The 27,280-nt window shown below is 35.9% G+C and overlaps 1 protein-coding gene across 1 annotated transcript in view; it reads left to right on the top strand.

The window, feature by feature from the left end:
- The window catches only part of MYO6 (myosin VI), a 104,923-nt gene that overhangs the window by 28,214 nt on the left and 49,429 nt on the right, over positions 1–27,280 (top strand). Inside the window, 9 exon segments of the mRNA XM_032681272.1 lie at positions 1,956–2,094; positions 7,977–8,050; positions 12,699–12,771; positions 14,781–14,910; positions 15,921–16,026; positions 17,874–17,929; positions 20,087–20,184; positions 21,913–22,077; positions 27,073–27,153. Coding sequence (XP_032537163.1) covers positions 1,978–2,094; positions 7,977–8,050; positions 12,699–12,771; positions 14,781–14,910; positions 15,921–16,026; positions 17,874–17,929; positions 20,087–20,184; positions 21,913–22,077; positions 27,073–27,153 — 900 coding nt within the window. The 5' untranslated portion in view covers positions 1,956–1,977.

The raw sequence follows: 27,280 nt of genomic DNA, 5'->3' as shown, positions 1-27,280 counted from the left end.
TCAAAAGGCTTTAAGTAAATAGAAGTGAATGTGACACTGGAGATTTTAGAACATAAACTTCCTGTGAGTAGTTAAAAGAAGTTAATATGCTCTGTTTGTGGGAGGAAAGTAACCCACAAGTTTTCCTGTAATAATTGTAATGTTTTAAATAGCATGAATTGCATGAGTAGGATACAAGAGAAATATTTGTTAAAATCTTCATGAGCTTTTTTGCATCCTGAACTGAATTCGGGGGAAAAGAACGGATTAACTGAGTAAATTTAAACACAAAACTAGACATCAACACTAACGTAAGTAGCTGTTTTTTTTTAAGTCCCATTAGAATACTACTTAATTTAAAAAATATCTTTGTTTTTTCTTTAGAATTACTTATCTTCTATTATTTCACATTAAAGTTGCAAAGGAATAAGACACAGTTTGCTGTTAAGTAAGATGCTAAGACCAGAAGCGTTCTCAAAGAGATCACAGCAAGCCTTTTCCTTCTCTTCAAACCTTTCTAACCTGTCCTTGGAGGCAATAAAAAGTATGTGAAGTGCAGTATGTCCTGAGAGATCCTCTGTGGGACAAGAATGTCCTTTTCTGCTCATGGTTGTACAGCTTTCTGGTGGGCCAGTCATTCTTCTTCCTTGCCACTGCCTATGGCAAAGAGATCTGCAGCCTTCGCTGGTTGTGAGAAATTTTGGATCTTCTTTTTCCTTCAGATGTGGGAAAAGAAAGTATGGGACACTTTCTCTAGTTTACAGACTTCTGGCGTTTGCTGCTAGTGTTTCCTTTGCTGCTTGGTAGGCTTATTTCATTTGTGCTGAGAGATGCAAGTTACACCTTTGTGGTATGAGATACTTTTTACAAATTTTGGAATCACTAAAGCATGTCAGTTTAGTATCTGAATGAGTTTTGGAAGAGAGTAAGAAACAGCCAGGAGAAGTGAGCCTTTCAAGCTGAGTGGACTCTATCCTTATTAGGGTAAGGACTATAAAGTAGGTTTAAAAAAAAAAAAAACCCACAAAAAAAAGGGACCAATTCAGCATTTTTAAAATGGCACCATGAGCCATTCAGTGTGCGCCAATCTTGGCAACTTTCCTGGTCAGCTCAATGCGTATTGCGTGTAATCAAATACTCCTTTTTAACTGGGAGCTTATTTAGCTGCATAACTCGAGGACCATAAGGTTTGAACGTCTTGGCCTTTGCATCCATTTCACTTGTACGTGAAAATTCTTCTGAAACAATTCTCACATCACGTTTTTATAGAAAGTAAGGTTGGTGTTCCTTAAGAGGCAGAGCTGTAGTGTTACAGTATCAGGAGGTCAGTCTCTCAAAGGCTTATAGTATAATAAATCGAGACCAAATATATTTGTGGGTTATTTAAAAACCGTAGTCTCAGCCACACAAAAAGAGTGAACACATTCATTTGTCTCAAATGCCAAGAGACTGGATTTCTGCCCACATGCCTCAACATGTGAGTCTTGCAGAAATTCAAGTATTTGTTCGCCAAATCAGGTGCAGACAACTATCCATTAGTCATGTGACCCTCTGCCTGCACATCCAGGTAGATATATATATGTGTGTGTACGTGTGTCTTTACATGTTTATCCATATATGTATATATATACACACTCCTAAGTATAGTCTTAGCTTTGAAATCTGTCTTGCCTTTCTAAATTGATCTCTTTTCTTGGTTCACAAGTTAGGGAAGCTGGGGAAAGAGCTGCAGGGAGCAGTGTGTGGATCCCCTGAGAAATTGATCTGTTCTTGAATCTTCTCCATACTCAAATCTGAGGGTGTCCTCTTTAGGCAAAGTGGTGCAGGTTGGAAAAAGGCTGGCTCCAGTCTGTGGGAGCTGGCTCCCTTCACACTGAATAATAGGAATAAGCATAATAAACTGAAGTCTGTGTAGTGAATCCTGATGACTTACGGAATTTGTATACAAAGTTTTTTTTATTTTTTTTTTCTTACAGGAAATACTGGATAAATCCCACAATGGAAGACGGGAAGCCCGTTTGGGCTCCACACCCAACTGATGGGTTTCAGATGGGGATGATTGTGGACATTGGCACTGACAACTTAACTATTGAGCCCTTGAATCAGAAAGGCAAGGTAAGTGTCTCACAAACAAAGGAATAAAGAAAAAACATACAATAAACCATTTTACCTGTAGGCCAAATCTTTGCCAGTATCTACAATTACACACAGCCTGAAGGCATGGAAAATCAGTTTTCTGTTCTAAGTTTGGCTAAGGATCTTTGCTTAGCTTTAACTTGTATTGCAATGAACCCTCATGCTGACAAGAAGTGTGTGCTTTCTGTCAGTTATCTGCATGTGCATTGAGTACGTGCTCATGAAAGAGAGGAGGTTTGAATCTCTGTAGCCATTTGATTCAGTACTGTATGCTTTATTTTTCTAAATTAGAGACTGATTAAGAGCCTGCTGTTGAGATTAGCTTATGTCTTTTCCCTTACATGCATAGAAATGGTCCTAGAGGGATGTGCTAGGCTCTGGCTAAGATTAGACACCTTGTTATTAGACTGATGAAGACTGAAAGATGAATCCTCTTACCTCAAGTACCTTGAGAAGTAACATGAAGTTAAACAAAGGTCCTATAGAAGTGCTATATCAAATTAAAGTCAAAATAAATGTAACATTTAAAATGAAGACCTAATTAATCCTAAGTAGTGTGTTCCAACTGCTTCAATTATCATGACATCTTTCAGATTCAGTGTGTCATAATTAAATGTCAGTTCTTACAGGAAGCACCTTGTAGCTATCAGTGATCCTAATTCAAATGGTCAGCATCCTGGGTTTTACGAGCTGGAATAAGATCAGACGCTCTTAAAACTTGTGATTTCATTCTGTGTGAATATGTTTTATGTGCCCTTTCTAATAATGCTGTCCTTTCTGTATCTTCAAGTATGTAAAAAAGACAAAAATGTGTTTTGCAACTTCTTTTTTCATGTCAGCAATAGTAGAGAATGCCTTGTCACAGGTCAGAAGGTTATGCAGCAGTCCTTCCTTTTGAAGCAATGTTTATAGGCTTTCTTTTTCGTGCACCTTGGAGAGGAAGTTGATTTTGCTTTCCTTAGAAATACAAAGCAAGTGTAACATCTCATTTTTGAATGTGAGAGATAAAGTCTATATGTTTAGTAGGAGGAGGAGCATGCATTCTTGAGTTTGGGGAAAAGCAAAATTATCCAGACAAGAATATTAAATATTCCAAATCTGCGGCTAAGTTGTCTTTAATTGACTTAAATAATTTTCACCCCCAGTGCTATTTATGGTTATATCCCCAGATGGTCCTGATGCAATAAAGAGCAAAAGCCTGTATACTGAAACAGAAACAGGCAACAAGGGTTCTTCTGGGTCAGTATTTATTTCTAATATACCCTCGTTTCAGGGACCCTATATAACTAAGAAAACCACAAACATAAAACTGAACCAAACAAAAACCCAACAACAAATCCTAATATATCCTAAAATACAAATATTTTGTTTCATGGTTCACAACAAAAAAATCTCTTTTGTCTAGATAGTTTGTTATTCTGCTGTTGGCTGTTTTGAATTAAGCAGATCAATTAAGAGCCTAATGTTCATTTGTCTAAGGGAACAAACACTTCACAGTCTAAATGCTGTAGAGATTACGGTCCTATATTTTAATTATCAAAGTTCCGTATATTAATAGACGTGGAGTAAAAAGTTTTCATGATTACCTTCTCAGTCCTTTTTTTTTTTAACAGTGAAACATTTTCCCATTGCTTTTTGTCTTTTTAAGAAAACTCTGTTCCTATGTACTTAGGCCATTCATTTAAAGTAGTCAGCATTAATACCCATTATCATCAACTTTGTTTTCTTAAAATAATAGTTCAGACGTGCTCTTCAGTAAGGAGTGATCCAGCAGCCCCAGAGTTGCTCATGATAATTACAGGGAGAAGAGGAGTAACCTGATCTTGTAAACATATCTGGGCAGTGTAACTTATTATTATTTTTTAATCTGGGTCATTACCATGTCATATGTATTCTCTGTAGGCGCTGGTAGCTTTACCAGAGGTCACAAGCTGAAAAGGAAATGCGTATGCATATGTTTGATTATTGTCTTTTATTATACTTTATGTTGTTAATAACTGCAATAAATGCTGCAAGGCAGCAGTTTAATATTCTCTTAAAATTCCCACTCCCTGCCCCACCTGTAGCTAGCTCTGGTGTTGCAGAGTGGCACCCTCTCAGTTCTGCCTGCTGAGCTGTGCATGACACCAAACGAGGTCAGAGAACAGATCCACCTTAAAAATGAAGAAGTGGAAAGTTTTCAGGAGAGCAGCAAGCAGTGGCAAGCTGGGGTCGCTGTGGTGGTAGATAGCTTTGTATTATGAAATCAAGTTACCCAGCCCAGTTTCTGTGAAGGTAGTTGGCCAACACACTGGTTCACTTACAAACCAGCAATAGCAGTTTTGGGTACTGCAGCCCATACCCAAGTGTTTACAGCTCTGTGGCAAGGCTGTCTGTCTGAAGAGAGGTGGGGACCTGGCTCACCCAGCCTGCACTGTATGAGGAACAATAATGCAAGCTGCAGGAGTGTGTTGCCTGAACAGACGATGCATGTGTTACATGATGGGAACCTCTTCCCAAAAAATAGATCATTGGCTTGTAAGGCTGATATGCATTTACACTTCTACTTGGAATGTTTTCTCTCAGATCCTGTTGCTGCATATGTTTTGTTCCTTGATGCTGTAATGGAGAGAAGGCAGCTGACAGTGAAATGCCAAATGGGGAATTAACTCTTTTCCTAGAGGTAGCAAATCTAAGTAAAGCGATTAGGAAGAGATGCCATCCTGGGCTCCATGGGGCACTGAGGAGTGGGGGGAAGGCACTTCCTAGAGCATCAGCAGTAATGAGTTTCTGGCAGTCATTGGGAAGGCGTGAGGTGCTGCAGGCACTTACTGACACCCCTCCTGCTGTCAGCTGAGAGGTGCCTTATGGCTCTGTGCCAGTTCGGAAGAGTCATAGAGCGCTTTATGGGGCACCTGCTCTGGTATGCTGTGAGTAACCAGAAAGGTATTTTTTCAGGCTAAGTATAAAGGAATAAATGTCCTTTGAAAGTAAGGATCAGAATGTCCAAAGTTCAGTGCTTTGAGCTAAGGTGTTTGTATTTCTTTTATGGTTGTTTTTGTTTTGGTTTTTTTGTTTTTGTTTTTTTTTTAGCAGTGAGTGGAACTTACTTGTGCAAACGAGAGATGTTCTCGTCTGTCCTACACACCGTTTGTGCTGCTTTAGGTTGGTTTGGGAAATACAGCTGAGAGTAGGGAGGTCTCCTGTCTTTAACTGGAAAGTATAAAGGAGGGCATGGTTACACGTATTGGATTACATGGTAGAAAGAAGATCCTGCTTGAATGGAAAGGTATCTTTTTTCACTCATCTAGTTTCTGGGAGAATAGTTAAGATTGCCATTGGATTTCAAGGGGTGGTTCCTTACAAAGGGAGGAAGAAAACCCACTTAAAAACCCACTTAAAAACCCCTTAAACCCTGTTTTGTTTCCTGAGACCACTTTATTGTCTCATAAGACTAATAACCTCTCCAATTTCTTAGAACAAGCTCGTGCTAAGCTATGCTTAATGCAAAAGTCTTCCACCAAGTACCTGAAGCATTTTTTTCTTTACAATAAACATTTAAAAACAGTAAAAATGGAGCAATATAGTAAAGAATTTCTTTGCATTTTTTATTGATAGATCTGGAATACCTTGGTCATTTTCCTATTTAAAATATTAGGTTTTAGTACTTGGAGCTCTGTACTTCTTCTGTATCATACTTACCTACATAAGAAGTAATCACCTTACATAAAGCAGTATTCAAACTGTGGCATACAGCAGTGAATTTTTTGTTGACAGCTGTGAAACTAGACTTATGTTCTTATCTAAAAAACTCCAATAGGAAAACATCAGCTTTCAGATAAGTCTTCATTTTGCTTTGTTTTATCACTTCTGAAATATTCTAGAAATTACTCATAACTTACATTGAATGAAAAATGGAGGCAGTAATGCAGCATGAACTCTTATTTTTTTTTCTCATTTAAATTTATCTTGAATCAGAAGGCTGAGTGGTGAGGACGTTAAAAAAGCTCTTCCTCTTCTGGGATAGTTCTAGCATGGCTGACTTTAATTCCACAAATGTTAAAATATCAGAGGTTTATGAAGAGTCTTAGAGAATAGCTGGTTCATTCTCTTCTGTGGAAAAAAAGTCTGTCATTTTTAGTGGTTACACTGTTTTGTACTGGGCTACACATCAGCAGACAAGAACAAGAAATGAAGTTATATTTTCATGAAGTTGGTCATGTTTTTAAACTTTCCCACTGTTTCATGCAAAGGGTAACTGTTGTGTTCAAATATATCTTTACCCAATGATACATACCTTCACTATTGGTAGACTTGTAGAGAAAATAATGATGATTATATGTTATTACTGCTGTACTGTGAGAGGGAGAAAAGGGTGTGTGGGGAATCTCTGCTCTGCTAAAACTCTGAATAGCAGCTGGAAACTTTCTGAGGTAGGTAAAGACGTTCAGGGCTTCCATGGCTCTGCCAGACTCTGTTAAAGGATATTTTGGAGGAAGTTGGTCTGACAGATGTTCAGATGTTCCAATGCAAGCAGCTCCATTTCCCTTAGGAAAGCTTCTTGTGCATATTTTTATGCATTAGATCCTGATAAGAAGATGACAAAATATATTTTATTATGGCTGGAAATTGCATACCTTATGATAACTTTGTAGGGAAGTAGATTTAATGTTTTCTGACTGGCAGCAATTAGTTCTGCTCTGAAACATTTTTAACCCTTTCCCCTTCAAAGGGAGTTGGAATTTCTGGCTGTTCCTGATGGTGTAAACCCCAGAAGCTCTCATATAGTGCTGAAGCAAATATGAACCAAGTTGCTGTCTTTCTCCTAAACTTCCCTGCGAGATCTTTCTCAGGGGACTACCTTGCTGAGTACAGTGTTAAACAAGCAAACATGTTTGTTTGTTTGTTTGTTTATTAAATTCATTCCTTAGATCCTGTTAGTTGCCTTTTCAAGTATGAGACTAGACTTCTTGTCTCCATTTCCATGGGGAAAGGAGCCTCTGCCTGCAGCGGCATGGCGGCTGTCATGTTTAATTGGCACAACAGGGGTTTTGTTCATTCATGGCTGGTGCAAACGAGCTATTACTATAGTAAACAGAAAAGTATAATTAAAAATCTCCCTTGTACAATAGATATTTTTTGTGCAGATGCTGTAATGCATGTGTGCTGGGATGTTTTTCCTTCCTTTTTACAAGAATATAAATTATGATTTCTGGTGAGGAAAGAAGAAACAAAGTTGCTTTTGTTATGAATTTTTGCAGTTGGATGTGAACACTTGATAAATGGCTGTTTTGTATAACTGGAATACAGGGGTTGAAGGAAGGTCTTGTTTTACTTTAGTATTGATTTATTGAATTAAAACCACCAGCAGACAACAACCAAAGCTACAATATTTGGTGTTACAGAGGATGTTATGTATCGAACATTTATATTTTAAGTAGGAATATTTTAAAACAGAGTATGATAATGACAGCACAGTCCTTTGACTGAACTAATAATTTGGATTTTGTTCCTTCTTAGAAAAACTGAGGAAGGTGTGTGTTATTTACAATGTTGTTCCCTTTGCAGTACTTTTTTAGTCTCTTTTTTTTTTGTATTGCACATTATTACATGCAAATTTTGATACGAGGATCAAATATTATTGCAATAAAATGTGTATTACAATGACTTCATTTTTATAATGTCATGTAGTAATATAAATGCAGCAGCTTTTGTCTGCATCTAGTAACTTCGTAAAATTTCCATTTCTGAAGTATAAAGCTGGCAACTTAATTTTAAATCATGCACAATTACAGTGCACTGACTTGTATCATTGCATGCGATATCTTTGAACTATATTTGTATTTTATTTTCTGACAATGTTAATGTTTCTCATCTAACAGACCTTCCAGGCTGCTATCAATCAAGTGTTTCCTGCAGAGGAGGATAGCAAAAAGGATGTAGAAGATAATTGTAAGTTATGAATTTAAAAATAAATTATTTATTTGAAAAAAAATCTGCAATTAAGAGAATATTGTTTCCTTACAAACTTCCTGTTGCTTCCTTGTAGTCTTTGTTTGAATTTATGTATGACCTTTACTAGTCCTTTAAACTTCTTAAAGTAAGCCTGTTTTAAATATAATTTATTGTGCTTTTTAATTTTCAGTTGAACAGTTTAGAGAAACAGATAGTCACAATATTCCCATATACAACTGTTACTTGACTTCAGAAATACTGCATTCACATTATGGGTCTAACAATTTTTTATAGTGTGGCAAAAGACTTAGTTGCTTTATCAGCAGCTGTATTGTACAGCATTTTCCTGGATGTAAGACATTTCTCAGATAGTATTCCTGTGGAAGTACAGGTGATGGAAAATAAATTTTAAAATAACCTTCCCAAAACTGGAGACAGGAATGTGGACCTATCAGGACCACTGGGAAAGAAAATAGTTGAACTGGATACAGGAGTACTGGTGGAGGAGTTTTGAGGTGACCTTGTGTAATAACATTCACTGTTAATGTGCAGGTCTTTTATTTCATTCAATATTTTACAGTTAGGCGGATGAAAACTAGTCAAATCTGGGGAGAGGGAGAGAATACCAAGAAAGTTGACTAAGCACTATCATCAGCTTTTAGAGAACTTTAAACAAATATTTTGCTACTGCTGCTGCTCTGCAAATCACAGAGCCTCTACTGCCTTGAATATCTGATGAGGGCAAATCTCTTTAACATTCCCTGTAGTACTTACTGCTTGGTGAAAATACTGGTGACTTCATAAATAGTGAGCAAAAGTATCTTCTATTGTTCTTCATTTAAAATAGAGGCTAGGAGGCTGAAAGTTGTTTAGGTGACGTTACCCCAGTTCCTGTCTTGGAATAGGGTTTAGTATTTATATCCCATGGCAGGAAATACAGCTGTTACAGCTGCTCCATAAGGAACAAAAAGATGAGATCTGAGTCTTATAATCTGACTGAGGTGGTGCAGTGTTGTTATAATTAGAACCAAGCTGGTAGCCTTGATTTCAGTTGCTTGTGTTTTTGCAAACAGGATGTGGGTTGAAATTTTTCAAAGTTGGTGTCTGTATTCTCTGCACTTAATGATTGTTAGGGAAATGCATTTAACCTGTGCATCTGTCACAATGATTTTACTGAGGTGTCCTGGCACTTCAGTGTCATAGTCAGGGAATCAAAATTTGGAATGAGATTATGGAAATAATTTGAGATTGCATCAGAACACTGTTCAATTAAATTAGTCAGAGAAAATGTCTTCTTTGGCTTACCAAGTAAAAGATAAATCTTAAAAATACTTTTTTCCAGTAATCCTGTCTGAATCAAACATTATTTTGACTTTTCTAATGTATTTTCACTTGGTGCTCACTAGTTGAGGTTTACCTGCAGGATGTGTGAATCCCAAGTTCATTTTCCTTCTGTCAGAGAGCACTTGTGTTGAGTGTTATTGATCTTTAAGAAAAAAACCATACTGAGTGCTCGTAATACTGTTCCAAAAAATCCTGAAAGACTAGTTAATAATATGCTTATCATTCCAAGCTATACTTTACTGATTAACTCCCTTCTAGGAACTAATTTGCTGATGTATTGCTTTTTTGCACCCTTAGTCTTCCATGTGCCAAATGCACTAGCTGCAAGAGACACCTTTCTTACTATCAAGCCCATCCTTAAATGAGAATTTTTAGTAAATATTGCAAACAGTACAGAGACAACACATTTACTTCCTTTTTTTGAGATTCACACTCCTCTTTGGGTCCTCCCAAGCCCCACTCATACGTGTTACCATATGTGGAATTTCTTTTAATAGCCAAGAAAAAGATTAATTTCTTTTAAACTTCTGGGGTGAAAAAAAATGAAGGGGGACAGGGTATCAGATAAGACTCTTAAGAAAACCCCCGCTTCTATATATGCAAAGCCTTGCAATTACTTGATAAATAATTTTCCTTACAAACCCTGACTCATTGTGTGTGCCAGGAGAGCCAGTGTGAGTAAATTTGACATTGATATTTCCTAGCTTTTAGCGCTTCACTTCACTTATGTGAACTTAGTGTGTGTGTATAAGTAAATATATGGGCAACTGAATGCACATATATACACTGGCTATATTTAGGCATGAGCCATGTGAATATTCAGAATTCTCTTTCTCCTGGTGACTTCCTTTGCCTCTGGATATGGATGCCTCTTTTAAAGGATTTATTCTAGAGAAGCATTTCAAAGCTGCTGTCATAAGCCCTAGTTTGCATGTCTTGAGCGGAGGTGGTGACATTCCCTCTGGGAGCAAGCTCCCATTTGCTCCCTGAGTCTGCAGGTATAACTGCTTTAACAAGGACTTGTAAAGAGAGTACTGGGGACACAATGAAATCTGGGTTCGTTTGGTGTTGAGATAAGCATGGTAATAAAAAGTTGATGATTAACTGATCACTGCAAACCCTGAGAGGTTATTATGAAGATACACAGTCAAGGGAGTCAATGGACAATTGTTTCTCACCTCAGTACTGAGAATCCAAATGGCTTAATTTTGAAATTTGCTAGTTTTTTAACACCCTGTTTCCTTCCAGGCAATACAGAGGGAGAGAAGGAGACTTTAACTTACATTAGAGCAAACCGGAGTTTCTGTTTCTGGCCCATTTCCTTCTAATGTCTCTTTCTCTTGGAATGATCTCATTAAAAGAGGTGAAGACAGACCTGCAATTTGTGGTCCCAGAGCCATTTTCTCAGCCATGTGAACTGAGTGTGCTTGGGGAGGGGAGGACTAGTCCTGCTGTGCAGTGCTGGGTGTCTGCACTTGATTGCTGCACCTACCAGAGACTGTGGGGTTGTGTGGGAACGTGTGTCTGCTGTGGTGGCAAAGGAAAAGCCATGGTGATGGGGGCCACCCTCCTGCTTCATGAAGGAATTGTGCACAGGCATGATTTAAGGCTGTTGTAATCCAGAGGAAGAGTTTGCTTAGTGTAAAGCTAAAGTGTGCTTTGTGTACCTCTGCCAACACAGGAATGTGAGTGCAAGGGATTTTGTGGAGGAAGATGGTTTCTTCTGACCAATCCAGAAGTGGCAAGGTCCTTTGAGAATCGTGAATGATTCCAGACATTTGAAGCAAAGCTGTATTTGGTCATGTAAGGGAAGGAAGGGCTCAGTGGAGCTAAGCAACCCAAAGGGAGGCTGCAAATGGCTGGTGAACCTGACTTCAGGCATCCTCGTGTAGGTGGCTGCACAGGTTGACTTTGGGTCAATGAACTGGCAGCCCTTCTTAAATGTTTGTGTAAATAAGTTGGAATACTTTTTTTTTCTGCTGAAGCCCTTGAGAAAGGGCATCAGTTCAACTTCAAACAACTTTGTTGGTCATTATAGATGAGAAGTGCGTATGTAACCCTTGTGTAACATACAGGGTAGAAGTTACTATTACAGATTCACAGAATCAATGATGTTGGAAAAGACCTCTGAGATTGAGTCCAAGCGATGACCTAACACCACCATGTCAACTTGACCATGGCACTAAGTGCCACCTCCAGTCTTTCCTTAAAAAGAAGAGACATTACAGGACAGTGCTTGCTCCATCCACAGTATTCAGATGTATACAGCTTTTAAAGTGGTGCTGATACTGTTAAGTTTATGAGTATGGCAGTCAATCAGTTGTAACTAAACAAAACAGTGTTGTGCATGTTAAGCAGCAAGATGAAAAGAGTTGCACATATTTGAAAATGGAGGCTGTGTAATGAGTAGTGACCTCAGATGGTTTAGGGATAATGTTTTTAACAATGTTACAATGGGAAGTGGAAATTACCTCTATAATTAAGGCAGCTGACACTTTTGAGTGCTTTATAGCTGAAAACAAGAACCAGCTTTGCTGGAACGTACACCTGTATGGTCTGAAGCTTTCTGTGGATGGTCACTTGCTGCCTAGAGCCACCACCTTATATATATTTTATGTATATTTTAGCAGTTAGTTCAGGTATTTTCTGTTAAAGAACAAAGGAGAAAAATAAAGCTTGGGTTTGGTGTGTTAGCATTTTTTTCCCCTAACAGTTTCTCTGAGAAGGCCTAGTACTAACAAAATTCAGAATTGAAGCAGGGAAGGTGGGGTTGGTGCCTGCTGTTGGGATGATGGCTGCTGCTGCCTCCAGACAGTGTTTCCCGATTAGATGTTCATATCCATCAATCCCCAGAGCTAGCTGTTATTCTGAAGGTCAGCTGGGTGGCAGTACTCTGGGGGACACTGTGGCTGAGACTTGAGAAGGGAGCTGGAAGGAAGGACACAGTCATTGCTAGGGATTTTGGTAGGCACCAGTTTCTGTGCTTAGAGTCCTGCATGGAGTGAGATGCACAGTATTCAACTGACAAGCTGGTAAAAGGCTTATGCTGAGCAGAGCCTGTGTTGAGGCTCCTGCAGTCTGACTCTTTGTTCTGCAGCTTCCAGTACGGTAAAGAGCAGGTCTGTGGTTTTTAAAGTGTATACTGAGTCAGCAGTTTTGCCTCAAGACATGTAAGGAAATGATAGGATTAAACTGTAACCAAAGAGAGGGGAAGTAAAATTCTCCTTAATCTTAAAATTTAGGTTTTGTCTGTACATAAGGTACTCCTGAGCTCTTAATGGTATGTGATTGTCTTTTACTTGCAGGTTCCCTGATGTATTAAATGAGGCCACTCTCCTTCACAATATCAAAGTTCGGTACAGTAAGGACAGAATTTACGTAAGTATTATAAGTCATGAGAACCAGTCTAATATAGATGTCCCTTCAAACATTCAACAAATGTTTCCAATTCTGTTTTTTTTCCTATAACAGAACTGCTAACACGGAAATGTTGAAGTTGTAGGCCTTTTTTGCACCTTTTTTTTTCTTACATTATACTTCGTTTGAGATCAGAATCACATTAATCACAATAATGCCAGCTAATTTTTACCAGGCAGAGCAATACATTTTTTTCTACATGACTGTTCATGTGCAACCACAGCACTGCTTTGTATCACAAAGCTCTGTTCCTACAGGTACCTTACTTCACTGTTAGCAAAGATGGTTTTCTTTCTTCATTATTTTTGAACGAAGCAAACAGGTGCTGTCTTTGACACCTCCTAGCTCAGATGTCCATCTTAATCTTTTATATTGCTATCAAATTGCCTAATTGTACTTAATGAATTCTGACTAAATTACATTTTGTCCTTGCCATCTGCCCGGACATTGACAGCTGTGAAACAGAAGATAAAGTTTTCCTTCTTTCTTATTTTTTTGTCTAATAGAAAGCTGGCTGGGGATAATACAAAACAGTTCTACATAATTTTTAAGTGTCTGTGTTAAAATAATCAACTTTTAGCATACTGCTGTAAATTAATTTAGTTAAACCCTTTTATATAAATATAAAAAGAAAGTATAGCTGTTTTCTTCTGCTGCAGTTGATTTACATAGCTATAAATTTTTTATGTCCCAAGATCAAGCCCTAGTTTTAAAATAAATAAATAAAAAAGGCCATTTGAATGCTGTTCTGGGAAAATAATCCTTAAAAAAACCTAACCAAACAATAAACCTCTAAGGAGGTAAAATTCTGAATCTGAACTGATTATGAGGTAGGATAGCATTTCAGTTCATAAAGCTGTTCTTCATTGTAAACAAGTACTACTAATATGTTATTCAGAGTGGTGGGTGTATTTTCTGGAGGGGGAAAAAAAATTGACTTTTGTTTTTCCGGTTTATATTTTAACTGCCCTGTAAACAGCCTTCTGCCTTTTTAAATCCTGGTTAACAGCATTTCTCTTGTTATTAAAAGGAAAATTAATATTAGTACCTGCAGCTCTCGAAGAAAAGTTTTCCTGCAGTGAAATAAGTGCTAAAAATAGAAACATCTAAGAAACAGTGATTCAACCTTCTATCAACAGATCACAATAGTGTCCAAAATTCAGTTACCTAGTGACATTTCAGTAACAACAAAGCAAATAAGTTATTAAGGCTGAAAGTTTATCTCATTTTCTTTAGATCTTTTGCTGCATATCTGCTTTTATCTTTGATTCTGACCTCTCTTCTTCCCTGTATGTAATCTGGCCATTATAACAAAGCTATGAAAGTTTTTTTCAGAAAAAACTTTTCTTCAGTCTTCCTTATCCTGTGGAAAGGTAAAAAGCAGCCTTCATTTGAGATTCTTCTCAAATTCCTTCTCTGTGAGAGAACATTGGCATTCTGTATTTCTCTCTGTGGAAGCAGCTATAGCTAATTTTCTCTCAGCTGAATGCTTTTATTGCCTGGCTTGAGTGCATTCCCAGGCAGGATCCTTTCAGTCCTTCTTGCTGAGTTGCTTCCATTAGATATTTTAAAGTGATCCTCCTCGCTGGAGGACAGTGCATTATGCTGTCCACGAGCTTAGTTTATTCACTTTTGAGGAGGAGGTTTTGGAATCCTATCCTTGATCCAGTAATGCAGACAATAGGAAATAATATAAAAGGAGGTTAGAAGAAAGGTCAGATTCAGGACATACTCCATAGCTTGGTGGTTAGCAAATTTTCCCAAGGGAATGTCACAGAAGTCATGAGAAGATAATAAAAGGAATTCTAAAAATATGTCCTGTCTTGTATCTGCATTTACTGGAGAGAATCATAAATGTAATTGTTATACTTAGACTGTAGTCTTCAATAGTAACAGTTGTTGTAAAAAGTGCTGTTAACCACTTGCTTGGATACTGGCTAATAGTTTCATGTTAATTGTTTTCTTCACAGACCTATGTAGCCAACATTCTTATTGCAGTGAATCCATACTTTGATATACCTAAGTTTTATTCTTCAGATACTATTAAAAAGTACCAGGGTAGATCGCTTGGAACATTGCCACCACATGTTTTTGCCATTGGTATGTACTGAACCTATATTTGTCTTTTAAAAACAAACACTGATTATGTCACAGTTACTTATAAATTTCCACCTCTAACAGTAATTAATTTATTTTGATGTGTTATAAAATAAACCCACTAATTGCAAGTCTTCTCATCTTCAATATGCAGTTTGAAGAACTTGGAAATAAGCAACCATGACAACCCTTTTATGATTATTCTGCACCTCTAGTGTTTCAAGTCTAAGCAGTTTAATTTGCAACCATTTAGAAAAAAAAAGCTCTAAAAAAGAAATGAAGAAATTCAGATTTTGCAAGTGAAAAATGGTTTAATAATGATTGGCACTGTCTTTCAGTGTAGTGATTTTCTTTGCCTTTTATTATGTTGCCAGAGCACATACACTCTTTCTTTTATATGCTCATGTTACAGATGGAAAATATATTGAAATGTTATTTATGGGATAAATCTGATTTCAGTCACTTTTTTAAATAAAAAAAATAATTGGAAACTGTAATTAAGATTTGACTTGTTAAAAGCCTTCTCATTGTTTTGCATTTTGTTTTGTAATCAAAAGTATAAATAGCTGGGGGTTTAGTACCTGTTGCATAGCAAGAAATTGATGTTTTTCCAAGTTTCCTTGTCTCAGATGTTACTTGTTGCAAAGTACTGAAACTGAAAGTTTCCCTTTGAAAAACATACTAAAGCCACATTGGTTACTATTTTGTAAATACATTTAATTCAAGAGGTGTAGTTATAGGTGGTTGGTTTGGTTTTGTTTTGTCCTGGATATAGTTGAGTAGGTCTTTGTTTTCAGGCCTTCGAGTTCTTACATGTCGGGTTGGAAGATGAACAACTGTACTGTAAATTAAACAGAAACAGACTTCAATGAATTGTAATGCATTTAATTTAAAGATTTACTTTTTATTCCTAAAAATGTTACATTTCGATTTTTGCATTGTAGCTCAACTTTATCCTTGCAATTCTGCTGAATATTAGTATGTGTCATGTTTAATGTATTCTTCTTTTTAAGCTGATAAAGCATTCCGTGACATGAAAGTGCTCAAGATGAGTCAGTCCATCATAGTCTCTGGAGAATCAGGAGCTGGCAAGACAGAAAACACTAAATTTGTTCTAAGGTTTGTGCATTTGGACCAAAGTTATTATGTGAATCTCTTGTGTTGATGCATTTGGTTGACATACAGAGCAAATGGTAATCAGTAGGTTTAAGACACAATTCAGTAAGATATGTATTAGCTTCTTACATGCACTTTATTACAAGAAATTAATTGAATTAAACTTAAGTGCTGACATGATGATACGTGGAAATAGCTACATACTCATAGAAACCTTAACTCACTTGTAGTGACATCATGTAGTTATTATGGTTTGTGATGCAGGCATTTTAGTATTGCACATCTGGTGTTGTGGTAGATAAAAAAACATAACTAGACATTTTAACTGTATCTTGCAAGACACTGTTGGTTTTGCCATAAATGTGCATTTCTCTGTTTTCCTGCCTTAGTTTTTTTTTAGTTTGCTTGTGTATCCAGGGTTTTTAACTGTAATGTACTTCACCCTAGTTTACTGAATAAGACTGAACAATGGGGTTTATTTATTTGTTAATGTTTGTATATGAGCAATACTAAGCCAAGCATTTTAAACTCTATGGAAGCCATGTTGCTAATGTATATCAGTCTTGCTTCCACTTACTGGCATTATACTTTAAGTGCTTTTTATCCCTCTGGAACACTGTAACTGGAGAGCTCCCTAAATACACCTATATCATAGGTGACTCAATTATGCAGGGAAGCACAGAGCAGGCAGTGTGAACACACTCCCTCACCCCACCTTGTCCTTGTTTCCTTCTATAAATCTTTAATGCCATTTTCCTGACATCATGTATTTTCTAGTATTTATATAGAGTTATTATCTTCCACATCCTAGGAAGAACTGTCCCAACTGTCTGTCTGCCTGTCATACTGCTCTTCTCTGTCCTTGTGCAGTAATTCACAGATAGCTGTAAGAATTACTGCAAGGTGCTGGTAATGATTCTCACAGGGGACATCCCAACTTTGGTCCTGCTAAAAGTGGAAAAAAAGTCTGGCACTGGGAGAATATCTCTTGAGGAATGCTCTTAAAGGAAGTTGTTCCTCCGCTTCTCAGCAAAGGAAGTTCTGATCACACAACAAGCAACATTGCTGTTGCTTCTCCCCACCACCTGCCCCCATAGAGTCCATGTACAAAACATATTGAGTTTTAAGAGCTGGATGATTTTACCCTTGCATGATCAGAACACAAAATGTACTAATACAGCTCAGTTAGTGTTTATAAAATTTTTTTGGAAGGCCCTATTTTTAGTATCTGTTTTAAGCTTGTCCCAGATTTACTTGCGAATTTGTAGAAAGCACGCCCTGAGCACAAGGAGAAAAAAAAAAAAAGGCTGGAACTTTAGAGCAAATATGTTGTGAATTTATTTAAAATCATTTCTTCAATTGCTAAATTGAATCTTGCCTTAATTATGCACCTGCAATTTCCCATCTTCACCATCTCCATGTGGGGGTTTTTATTAACTCTGATAGTTATGAACACAGAAACTGTATGCATGGAAACAATCTTAAATTTGGGAAATAGACATGAAACCTTATGTGTTTACTAAGATTTATTAAGAAATACAGATAGTAGAGTAATAGTTTGATTGTATTTGTATAAAACTGTAATTTCCATATACATGTCTAAAAGAAATTTCTAACAGGTCTTGGAGTATTGAAAAAACCCTGAAGTATGCAAGAATATTTTTGTTTTAACAAAAAAGAAGATTTAAACTGCATTTATTTAAAAACATATAGGTATTTGTAACTTACTCAGTATGCTTTCCCTATAGTAAATGGTTAGTAAGCATGGTGCATAGCCATGCTTAACCCTGTTTAATTGAGGTAATCTGACATGAGATAAATGATACCAATGTTTTTTTCTTGCTTTACAGGTATTTAACAGAATCCTATGGCAGTGGCCAGGATATTGATGACAGAATTGTAGAAGGTATTGAATTTTCTTTCATTTAACTCAAAGTTCCAACACTTATATTTTTTTCAGAAGTGTGAGTCAACAGCAACTGAATAAAAGCTAGGATATAAGTACTATCAGACTTCCTAGGGCATAATTTATGGGTAGTTGACCTTCATCCTAGATTCTGAAAAATATTTTTTTATTCTTGTTTCACTTTATTTTTGTTTACTATAGTATCATACAGTCCTTGATCCAGAAAATGAGTGCGTGTTTGAATTGAACTTTACACATTATGTACCCAAGATTGGATTTTAAACTGCATATAATCTGCAAGGACAAAATTATGTTTTCATGACTATCTGTTATTACGAGGAAAGTGCAATTCCTCCTAATCACCATAAAGTTCTCAAAGGCAGATAAAACAGGGAAGTTCTTTTAAATTATAGTCCTGGGTCATTTTTCTGTTACATCTTTTTTTGTCAGAAATCACATAATTCAGATTAGCTCTTTGATTGTATTTGTCTTATAATAATCCAAACCAGGTCAGAAGAGACTGTGTTGATCATCTAGATGAGCCTCTTTAATGTTGCATGCACTTCCTAACTGAACAAAACATAAGTTTTGAGAAATACAAACATCTCTAAAACAAGCAACCAACCTAATATTGCCTCATATATCAGTTTTAGTCTTCTATAGCGTATAGTAAATTTATTTTAAAATTTCCTGACTCTTTTTCTTTAAAAATTTGTTCACCTTTTCTTTTGCTTGAAATTTTTCTGTTTTCTGTTGTTCAAGAGAAGGACTTGCAGGCTTTAATCTCTTGTTGACATGGGTTTGCTTAAAGCAGTTCCTTAGTGAAATCCACTGTGTGCTAAAGGAACTCAGAAAGTGATCAGGAGCTGGATAATGCCCGACGCAAATTAATTGGTACTTGTAGGTATTCCTCGAAGAGTTTGGGTTTTTTTAGTTTAAACCAGCATCTGATGCATGAATTCTGAAGTTTTTTGGGCACAAGTTTAACGACCATGCTTATTGCATATGTGTTAATAGAGAACATTTAACCTAGCTGAAAGACTCTTGCAATATGTTTTTATCTTTTCTTTAGAAGTTAATATTACATAAATGCCTGAATAGTTATCAAAGATCTCTGAAGAAGTCAGATTTGTATTTTCATAAGCTTTAAGTTAAAAACAGAGAAAATGTAGCCAAAACAAAATGTCAATTCTTATGTCCTACTAAATTATGCCATATCATCCATACTTTATCCAAGCATTGATGTTATTCCTTCATTCTTTAATTGTTGCAGGAGCAGATATGTAGTTGGTTGTCAGTGGAGTTTTAAATCTGAGTTTCTGCTTGCTTAGTTTCCAATGCATATTTTTAACTAGAAGCCTTAAAATATCTTTTAGATATTTTTAATGGCTTATTGTTAGTGAGATTCAGTCAACTGTTTGTTTTTGATCTTCAAAGCTAGTAAAATGCAGTCTTTCAGAGGCCTTTGTTTCATAACTACTAAGCATTTTCAAACAGATTAAACAGTGCATGATATTTGTGTTCATATATATATATATATATGTGCGTTAGACTGCTTGCTGCCACTCTTTCTGTATGGGCTTTAACGTGCTTGAAATCAGCAGCCAGTAAAAAAAATAAAATCACTCAATCACTTAACTGACCTAATTTGAAAGGGCAGTTTGAAGTAGTTTTTGAAATCAACACTTGTCTATTTTTTTTTTTTAATTCCCTAATCAATCTAATACATTGCATGCATGACATTTAAGTGGCATTTTTGTCTGTGGAATAAGTGGGTAGTTTAGATTTTATGAATAATAACTGACTAGGAAGTGTCAAATTGTGTGTTGTCTCATATAGTTTATGTATTAGTTATTTACCTACTTGTGTAGAACAGCATAGCGGAATGATTTTTGGCATTTGCCTCTGAATTTCTTATAGTATTGATTAAAATACTTTGCAGTGTTATGTGATATCTAAGTACCTAGATTTATGTTCTACCACAATATATCTGGTACAATCTATAGAACTGATTATTCCTAATAGGTAATATTTTCCCTTTAATTTTCAAACCTTATTCCCCATAAGTTCACTGAATAATTGGTGTTTGTTCTCTCTTTCTTTTTAGTAGTCTCTTGATCAGATTCTAACACTACAAAAATTAATTTTTTTAAACAGCAAATCCCCTATTAGAAGCCTTTGGAAATGCAAAGACTGTTCGCAACAACAACAGCAGTCGTTTTGGGAAATTTGTTGAAATCCACTTCAATGAAAAGGTACTGGGAGCTTGTTACAGAATAACCAGTGATTATTTTTTGTCACAAAATGGAAATGCTAGACTGGCAGAAGGCTGAATAGACTTATTAATCTTGCAGCAAATAGCTACTGTCCTACTTTACAGATGTGATTTGTATTCTGTCACCTTGAAAGGAAAACCAGAGCCACACAGTACTGTGTCATTACTGGAAAGCAGTGGTTCAAGTCAGTAGGAAAATTACTTCCACCCACGAAAGATTAAAAATTAGTCTCTTCACTGCAAAAAGGCATATACAAAGAATAATTCACATACATTCCTTTAGTACACAAATAAGTGTGAGTTGCATATTAGATATAAAGTATTTTAGCTTTAAATGAATTGTTGATTTTTTAATGTATTTTATGAAATGTTAGGACCTCACATAGTAACATGTATGTGACAGAAGTCAAGGAATTGTTTTTTGACAGAAATACTACTCACTGTGTAATTTAAGAAAAATTTTCTTTGTTTGGGTGTAGTTTTGTTTGGGTAGTGTATGTATCGCACAATTAAGGATGACTGTATGTCTGTCCAGTACGTCCAACTTGAAGACTTTTATTGATGATCTCTGTAGAGATTCTGTACATGCCGCCTCCTCTTTCTGACTGAGGACAGAGGAACTGAAAGAATTTGTTCTTTCCTGCAGAATTTAAGCTTATTATCTGGTCTTGAGCTTGCAGTCTTTTCCTAAGTTTTCATCACTTGGTTTTGTAACTAAACTTCAGATCTTTGGCTAATAGTTTAGATAGTAAACTAAATTCCTTTCTAGGTAGAGGGACTTTATCTGTTGGTCCAGTTCATGTTAATAAGCTTGTGGAAAGGATCCAGATTTCTACTTGAAATGATGCATTCATGATCTGTCAACTTATCTGTCAACACTTACATGGTCTTTCAGATTAATTGCTTTAGCTGAAGCAAACAGCACTCAGTACCTTCAGAAATTGCTTAAAAAATTGTTTCAGTTTTCCACTGCAAGATCAGCCTGTTTACTTGAGCCCCTGTTTTACTTTGTGGTCACCTTATTTGGTCTGATTTCTCAAAGCAATGTGAGTACAAACCGAGACCTCGTGAATGACTGAATAACCATACTCAAATTTGTCAGTCAGTAAGCCCTTCTTAGTTGCTGTAATGACCATTAAGTTTAGGAATTTCCTTTCTATTAAGATTTCTCTAGGCACAGGGAATTTTATCATAGGCCGGATAACAAATGGCTTTCAAAATCTGTGTTCCATCTCAGAAAAGAAGTGTATATTTTGGGAAATAATGTTCTTTCACAATTGGTTTGCCTAAGATGTTGTCCAGATATGTATTCTATAATTTTAACCATTCCTTCTCTTTTAAAAGTGTCTCAGTGAAAAGCAATTAGAGAAGGTTGTAAGAGCACTGCCATCCAAAAAGTGAAAGGATTGCTGTAGCAATGCTCTTTGCAGCAACTACTGGAATTCTGCTAAGGATTTCTGCTTTTTAGGGTGAATCAGATTTTGTTTTAAGAGTGTATATGTACCCAATACATGAGCTGAGGGAAGTTACGGTAAAGGCAATGGTTTCTTTTCTAATCTTAGTATGTATTAGGTGTAGGGATATTTTAATATTCTTTGGAGCAGTGTCCATTGAGTAAGCTGTGATCAGACAAACATAAATTGAAAAACTGAATCTCAAATAATCCAAAAAATATTCAGATAATCAGAAAAATATTTCTTTTTCCTAGAACTCGGTGGTTGGTGGATTTGTATCACACTACCTTCTGGAGAAATCTAGGATCTGTGTGCAAGGCAAAGAAGAGAGGAATTATCATATCTTTTACAGGCTTTGTGCTGGTGCTCCAGAAGACATTAGGGAAAAACTATATCTAAGCTCTCCTGACAACTTTAGGGTGAGTATCAGAATCAGCATTTGTAAAACTTCTAATATTGTCATACGTGGATTTTTCATATGGATCATACTAAAATCTCTATGTATTATCTTGAACAGACTCATTGCTATTACAAAAATTATATTTTTTTTTTGTCAAATAAAGCTGCCTGACATTTTTCCTTACTGGAAGAATTCCTATGATTTTTCTCTGTGTCATATAATTGAGGAATCTTTACTTTTCCAGAACATGTACTGTTGCATACCCAGCTGCTAGTAATGATGTTATGGACTCTTCTAGAGGTATAATGTATGAATTTCTTGATTGTGATCTAACTGTTCTGTGGGTAATCTATATTTTAAGTCCTAAAAACTGTATTTATTTCTTCCTATCCCAACCATGTGTTTAGGAAGACAGGTGTTGTTCCACAATTCTCTCTCTTAAATGTTTCTTTCATCATGCTTGCCACCAAGGATCACACTACAGTGAAAGATGGTTGTATTTCTCTATTACAGTCTGTATGTTTTCACAACACTTGTCTTTTCTACACTGTTCCATCATACTCTATATTTTAGACTAACATTTGTACTGCTCCAGTTTTATGCCTCTTATTTGCATCATCATCATACTTTGTCCTTTATGGTCACTCCACGTTACAGGATAAGACTCACCAGTCCCTTCCAGTTGAAATCTTTCTACAACCTGTTACTGGTCGAATCACTCAAGCAATGGTGAAGCTAACAGAATGCAAATAAAACTAGTACTTAATATAATACTCTGAAGTATACCTAAATGAAAGTGACCTTAAACAGAAGGGAATGACTTGGAATCTTTGTGCATACTTCTTTAAAAATGTTAGGTTAATGTTCAGTGGCAGGGAGAAAGCACAGTAAAATTTTAGGAGTTGTTAGGAAATGAAGGGAGAATTAAATAGTGAGTTACAGCAATATACATCTGTATTTCTAAATAACATACACAGTTTTGTCATCCCAACTCAGAAAAGAACAGTAAAAGCCTTGGTTGGAGAAGACGTTGTGGTTGGATAATATGGGCCTTTAATTCAATCCAGTCTGCCTGTTCTTGTGACTTCTGATTTGTTTACTGTCTTCCCTTCTTCCCTCCGTGCTTTATTTTTAGGGGTTTTGCCTTTTTTGAGATTATATGTTTTCTCCTGATTAACCCTGATTCTGTGTTATGTTTCTAACAGTAAACCAACAGACTTCCAACCACGTCCCTTGTTTTAATATTATACTTTAATTTCTCAGTATGTTACATTTCGATTATTGCAGGGTTTTTTTCCTTGAGAAAAAGACATTATTGAATGCTTTTCTAACTAGCACAACTTTACTGATATAGCTGTTTCTCATCGTTCCCCTGATTATGCCTTCTTTTTCTTTCCAAAGCAAGCTTCAGCCATCTTTTTCAGGGTCCTTCCAAGCCTATTCACATCTTATACTCTCATCACCAATTTTGCTAAGAAGATGAAAACTCTTGCCTTCAGTCACTCATTCCTGCTATTTAATTACATTTAAATGAATCATTAGGTTTTTTGTTTGGTTCTGTTTTTTTTTTTTCCTTCTGACAATCACACCTGAACTATCTACTTGAAATATCTAAAAATATCACCACGTGCTTTGTTGACTTGCATTGAAAAGAATCATAATTGGTAAATCAAATCCTACTGGTCAGTTGTTTGGTTATGTTCTGTCATTTATCTCCATCTCTTACCATTTCTTGCCTTATGCTTGGCTTGGAATGTCATGAAAGCAGAATTTTGTGTATTTCTAAAACACACAGACCAAATCCCTTGGGTTTGGAAGGGTTTTGTAACACAACAATGTGGAATTACAAGGACATAAGCTAAATGACTGTCATCTTTTAGACTTCCTTGATCTTAAATGAGAAGCACTGCTAACAAAGAAATACGTTAGTGTGTAGATTGTTTTCTTTGTTGGATTTCTAAATAAAGCTTGGACTGTGCTTATCTATTACTTTTCCTAATATCTTTTGTACTCATTTTCATCAGAATTCCAAGAGGGCTAGAACTTAAAATATACAAAGTTCCTCCTAGCTTTGTGCAAAGTGGGGGTTGCACAGGCGAGACCTAACTTAAAGCACTCACTGTGGGGAAGGTGGGTGTACGCTGGTGACCAAACAGGTTGCTGCTGCAACATTGTACATTTGTACTGTGGCATCAAGGTGATCTTGCTCTGTAAAAGCCATGGCAGTATTTTAGGACAGGTTCCTTACTTTCTCAAGGCGTTCCTAGGGGCCTTTGTAGAGCTTACATGATTTCTTTAACTATTTAGTTTGTATCTTCTTCTGTTTTATCTATTTGTACTCAGTTGTGTGATGAAAACTTGATCCGATGCTTATTAGGAAAGAACTGCTTCCATTCTCTAGAAGGAAAGTTTTTCTTTTGAAACACCCAATGAACACAATACTTAAAAACAGCCAAGACTTCTTAATTTTGTCTAATATGGAGCTAGTTTTCCAAATTTTCTTCTCTACTGTGCAATTATTCTGCACAGTATTCTCTTGTATGTTTTAAAGCTAAAATCTTGAACAAATATTCAAATACGTATTTTTATTGTGCAGCCACTTTTCCATTAAAACTTATGAAGTTAATAGATTTTTATTTCTGGAACTGCATATGCTCACTACACACTCTTGGGGATTTTTTAAAATCAAAAGTTCTGCTCGTGAGAGCCCCCAAGGTTGCAGATGTCAAGGTCAGAATTATATATAACCTTTTTAAAATCAGGCTGGTACAGTACAGCACTGAACAGCCTGAGTTCTTTTACAGAAGATGCTTACTTGCATATTTCATTTATAGAGAGTTACAGTCACACCAGCTTTATCACACCGTGACGTTTTTCTTTTTTTACCTCTACTAAGGTTGCAGCGGGCACTTTAATTTCCATTAAGAATACTTATTGCTTTACCATAAATTAGTATTTAATCCTGAGTTCCTTGCATGTGAAAGATCCATTCTGCATGTCAAATAAAAAATTTACCACTGTTTTTATTCCCCCTTAAAATAGATTAATTAAAAAACCCTTAGGATAATTTTCATCTTTGTATGTATGTAAATTAATATAAATATACTTAAAGCTTATTAGTTGAATTGCACTGAATTTCCATCAAGTATCATTTTATAGGAGACTTTTAGGAAAACAAACTGTAAAAAGTTAATTTCATAGAAATGGCATCTTTCAATAACAATAATAATAAAACAACAACAGATGGTGATATTATACTCGGCAGGGTTTGATGACTGATCCGTGATTTCATATTAATGCTATATTTTTGACAAAAAAACCATTAATTAAAAATTCATACTCTAAAATTGATTATTTAAAAAAACTCATCCCTAAAGCCACAGTTTTGCATTGGCTCTATTATGCCTTTTAGCTTATAAAGTCAGTCCAAATTAGGGCCAGCTTGAATTCTAAGACTCAAGCCTGGTTTCTCTTAAGTACACTGGGTGCTTGTGCTTTAGGCTCCTCTGCAAAAGTTTTCAGAAATTCAAAGTCATGAGGTAACCCTGTGCTGAACATTGTAGATCGAGGTGCCCTAGGCTGCACCACATGGCTGTGAAAGTAAAGCTGCACAGTAAATCTGTACCTGGAGTACAGTTCAGTTGAAGCTGAACTTTTTCAGATCTAAATTTCAGGAAGAGAGGTCAGATTGCCTTATATTTGGGTCACTGAAGTTATAATGGGATGTTGTACTTCATTATAAAAACCCCAAATGAACCAAAGCCCAAGTACAGTGGTATTTAGATGTTCTATATGCTAACCTGAAGCTGTGTATTTGTGTGCTTTTAAAAATATAATTTCTCCCTGATTTAGTATGCAAATTTACTTCAGGTTTTAGCTTCCAATGAAAGCCATTATCTTGCGATTAAATGTATCCTACATTATTATTGAATACCATGCTGGTTCACATTCTCAGCCAGTCAGATAAGTTTTCACACTCTCTTGAAGAGCATGACCTTTTTCACTTCCCATCCTCAGTTTCTGGGATCGTGTTACTAATACTGTAATCTAGGGATATATCATGTTTAAAATATGCTGTACTTTGCATTCTTATTGGCTGATAAAGAACACTTTTCAGTGTTCAAAGCTAACTTTGAACAGCTGTCACTTTGTTTTAATATTAAGTTTTGTCACCACGTTTTCTTCTACTAGAATGCTTTGAAGAATATTTTGAGGTTTTAGAATTTTGCATATAAATTTTAATCAAAGTGTAGAATTGTCTGTGTTCAGCTAGTTGAAAACATCATCTTTGTTCAACCAAAGAGCAAAGAATCAGTTCACTTCCTTTAGACAAAGGGCTCTGTCCAAGCTTTTGGACAGGGTTCTTACATTCAGCTGAACAAATCTGAAAGAAAAAGCTGGCGATCCTGTTTTGCTGAAAAGGGCAGTCATTATCTGAATCTAAATTCACTATGATTTACTGAATAGTAAATCTGAATTTACTGTACAACATGAGATGTATATCAGAAGCCAGGTTTTGAATAAGGCTTCTGCTTATAGCATGTTACAAGCTTTTAATATTCTTCAGGTTTTTGAATACATTCTGTCTCTCTTATAGAAATATTTCACTGGTGAGGAAAAAAATTAGTACTTCGGTATTATACATAGGCCAGAAGATTAATTTCTTTTGTTCCTAATTTTGGGTGTCTTTTGTGTAATCCCGGACTCCATTAATAGGTTTAATAGAATCAAACATTAGGAAAATATTGTGTGACTTAAAAAAATTAATATCCCAATGTGTCAAAAAGTATTTTAGTTGTCAAAATGAAGAAGCTTTCAACAGAAGTTTGTTATTGGTGCAGTTCTTTGATTTTGTAGATGTAAATAAATACATTTGTAAGGAATGAATTCTGACTATTTACTGTATTGTTTGTATAATTTTAAATCAAGCTATGTAGGGCAAGCCTTAAATAAAAGCATACGTTTTCCTTACTTCTGTCTTTAAGTATCCACTTCCACTTTTTTATTTTTACAGTATTTAAATCGAGGCTGTACCAGATTTTTTGCTAACAAAGAAACGGACAAACAGATTTTGCAAAATCGCAAGAGTCCTGAGGTATGTTTGTATCTTCAGTTAGTTTATATTATTAACTAATGCAGATAGAGTAGAAAATTATTATACTTTTACAGAATGGAATGAATTTTACACATCTTTATAGGTCTAATGGGTGCTGTCAAAGCTG

The sequence above is a fragment of the Chiroxiphia lanceolata genome, chromosome 3, assembly GCF_009829145.1.
Source record: "Chiroxiphia lanceolata isolate bChiLan1 chromosome 3, bChiLan1.pri, whole genome shotgun sequence".
NCBI classification, from domain to species: Eukaryota; Metazoa; Chordata; class Aves; order Passeriformes; family Pipridae; genus Chiroxiphia; species Chiroxiphia lanceolata.
The sequence above is the reverse complement of the archived record's forward strand: the minus strand, read 5'-3'. Positions and strand labels throughout refer to the sequence as shown.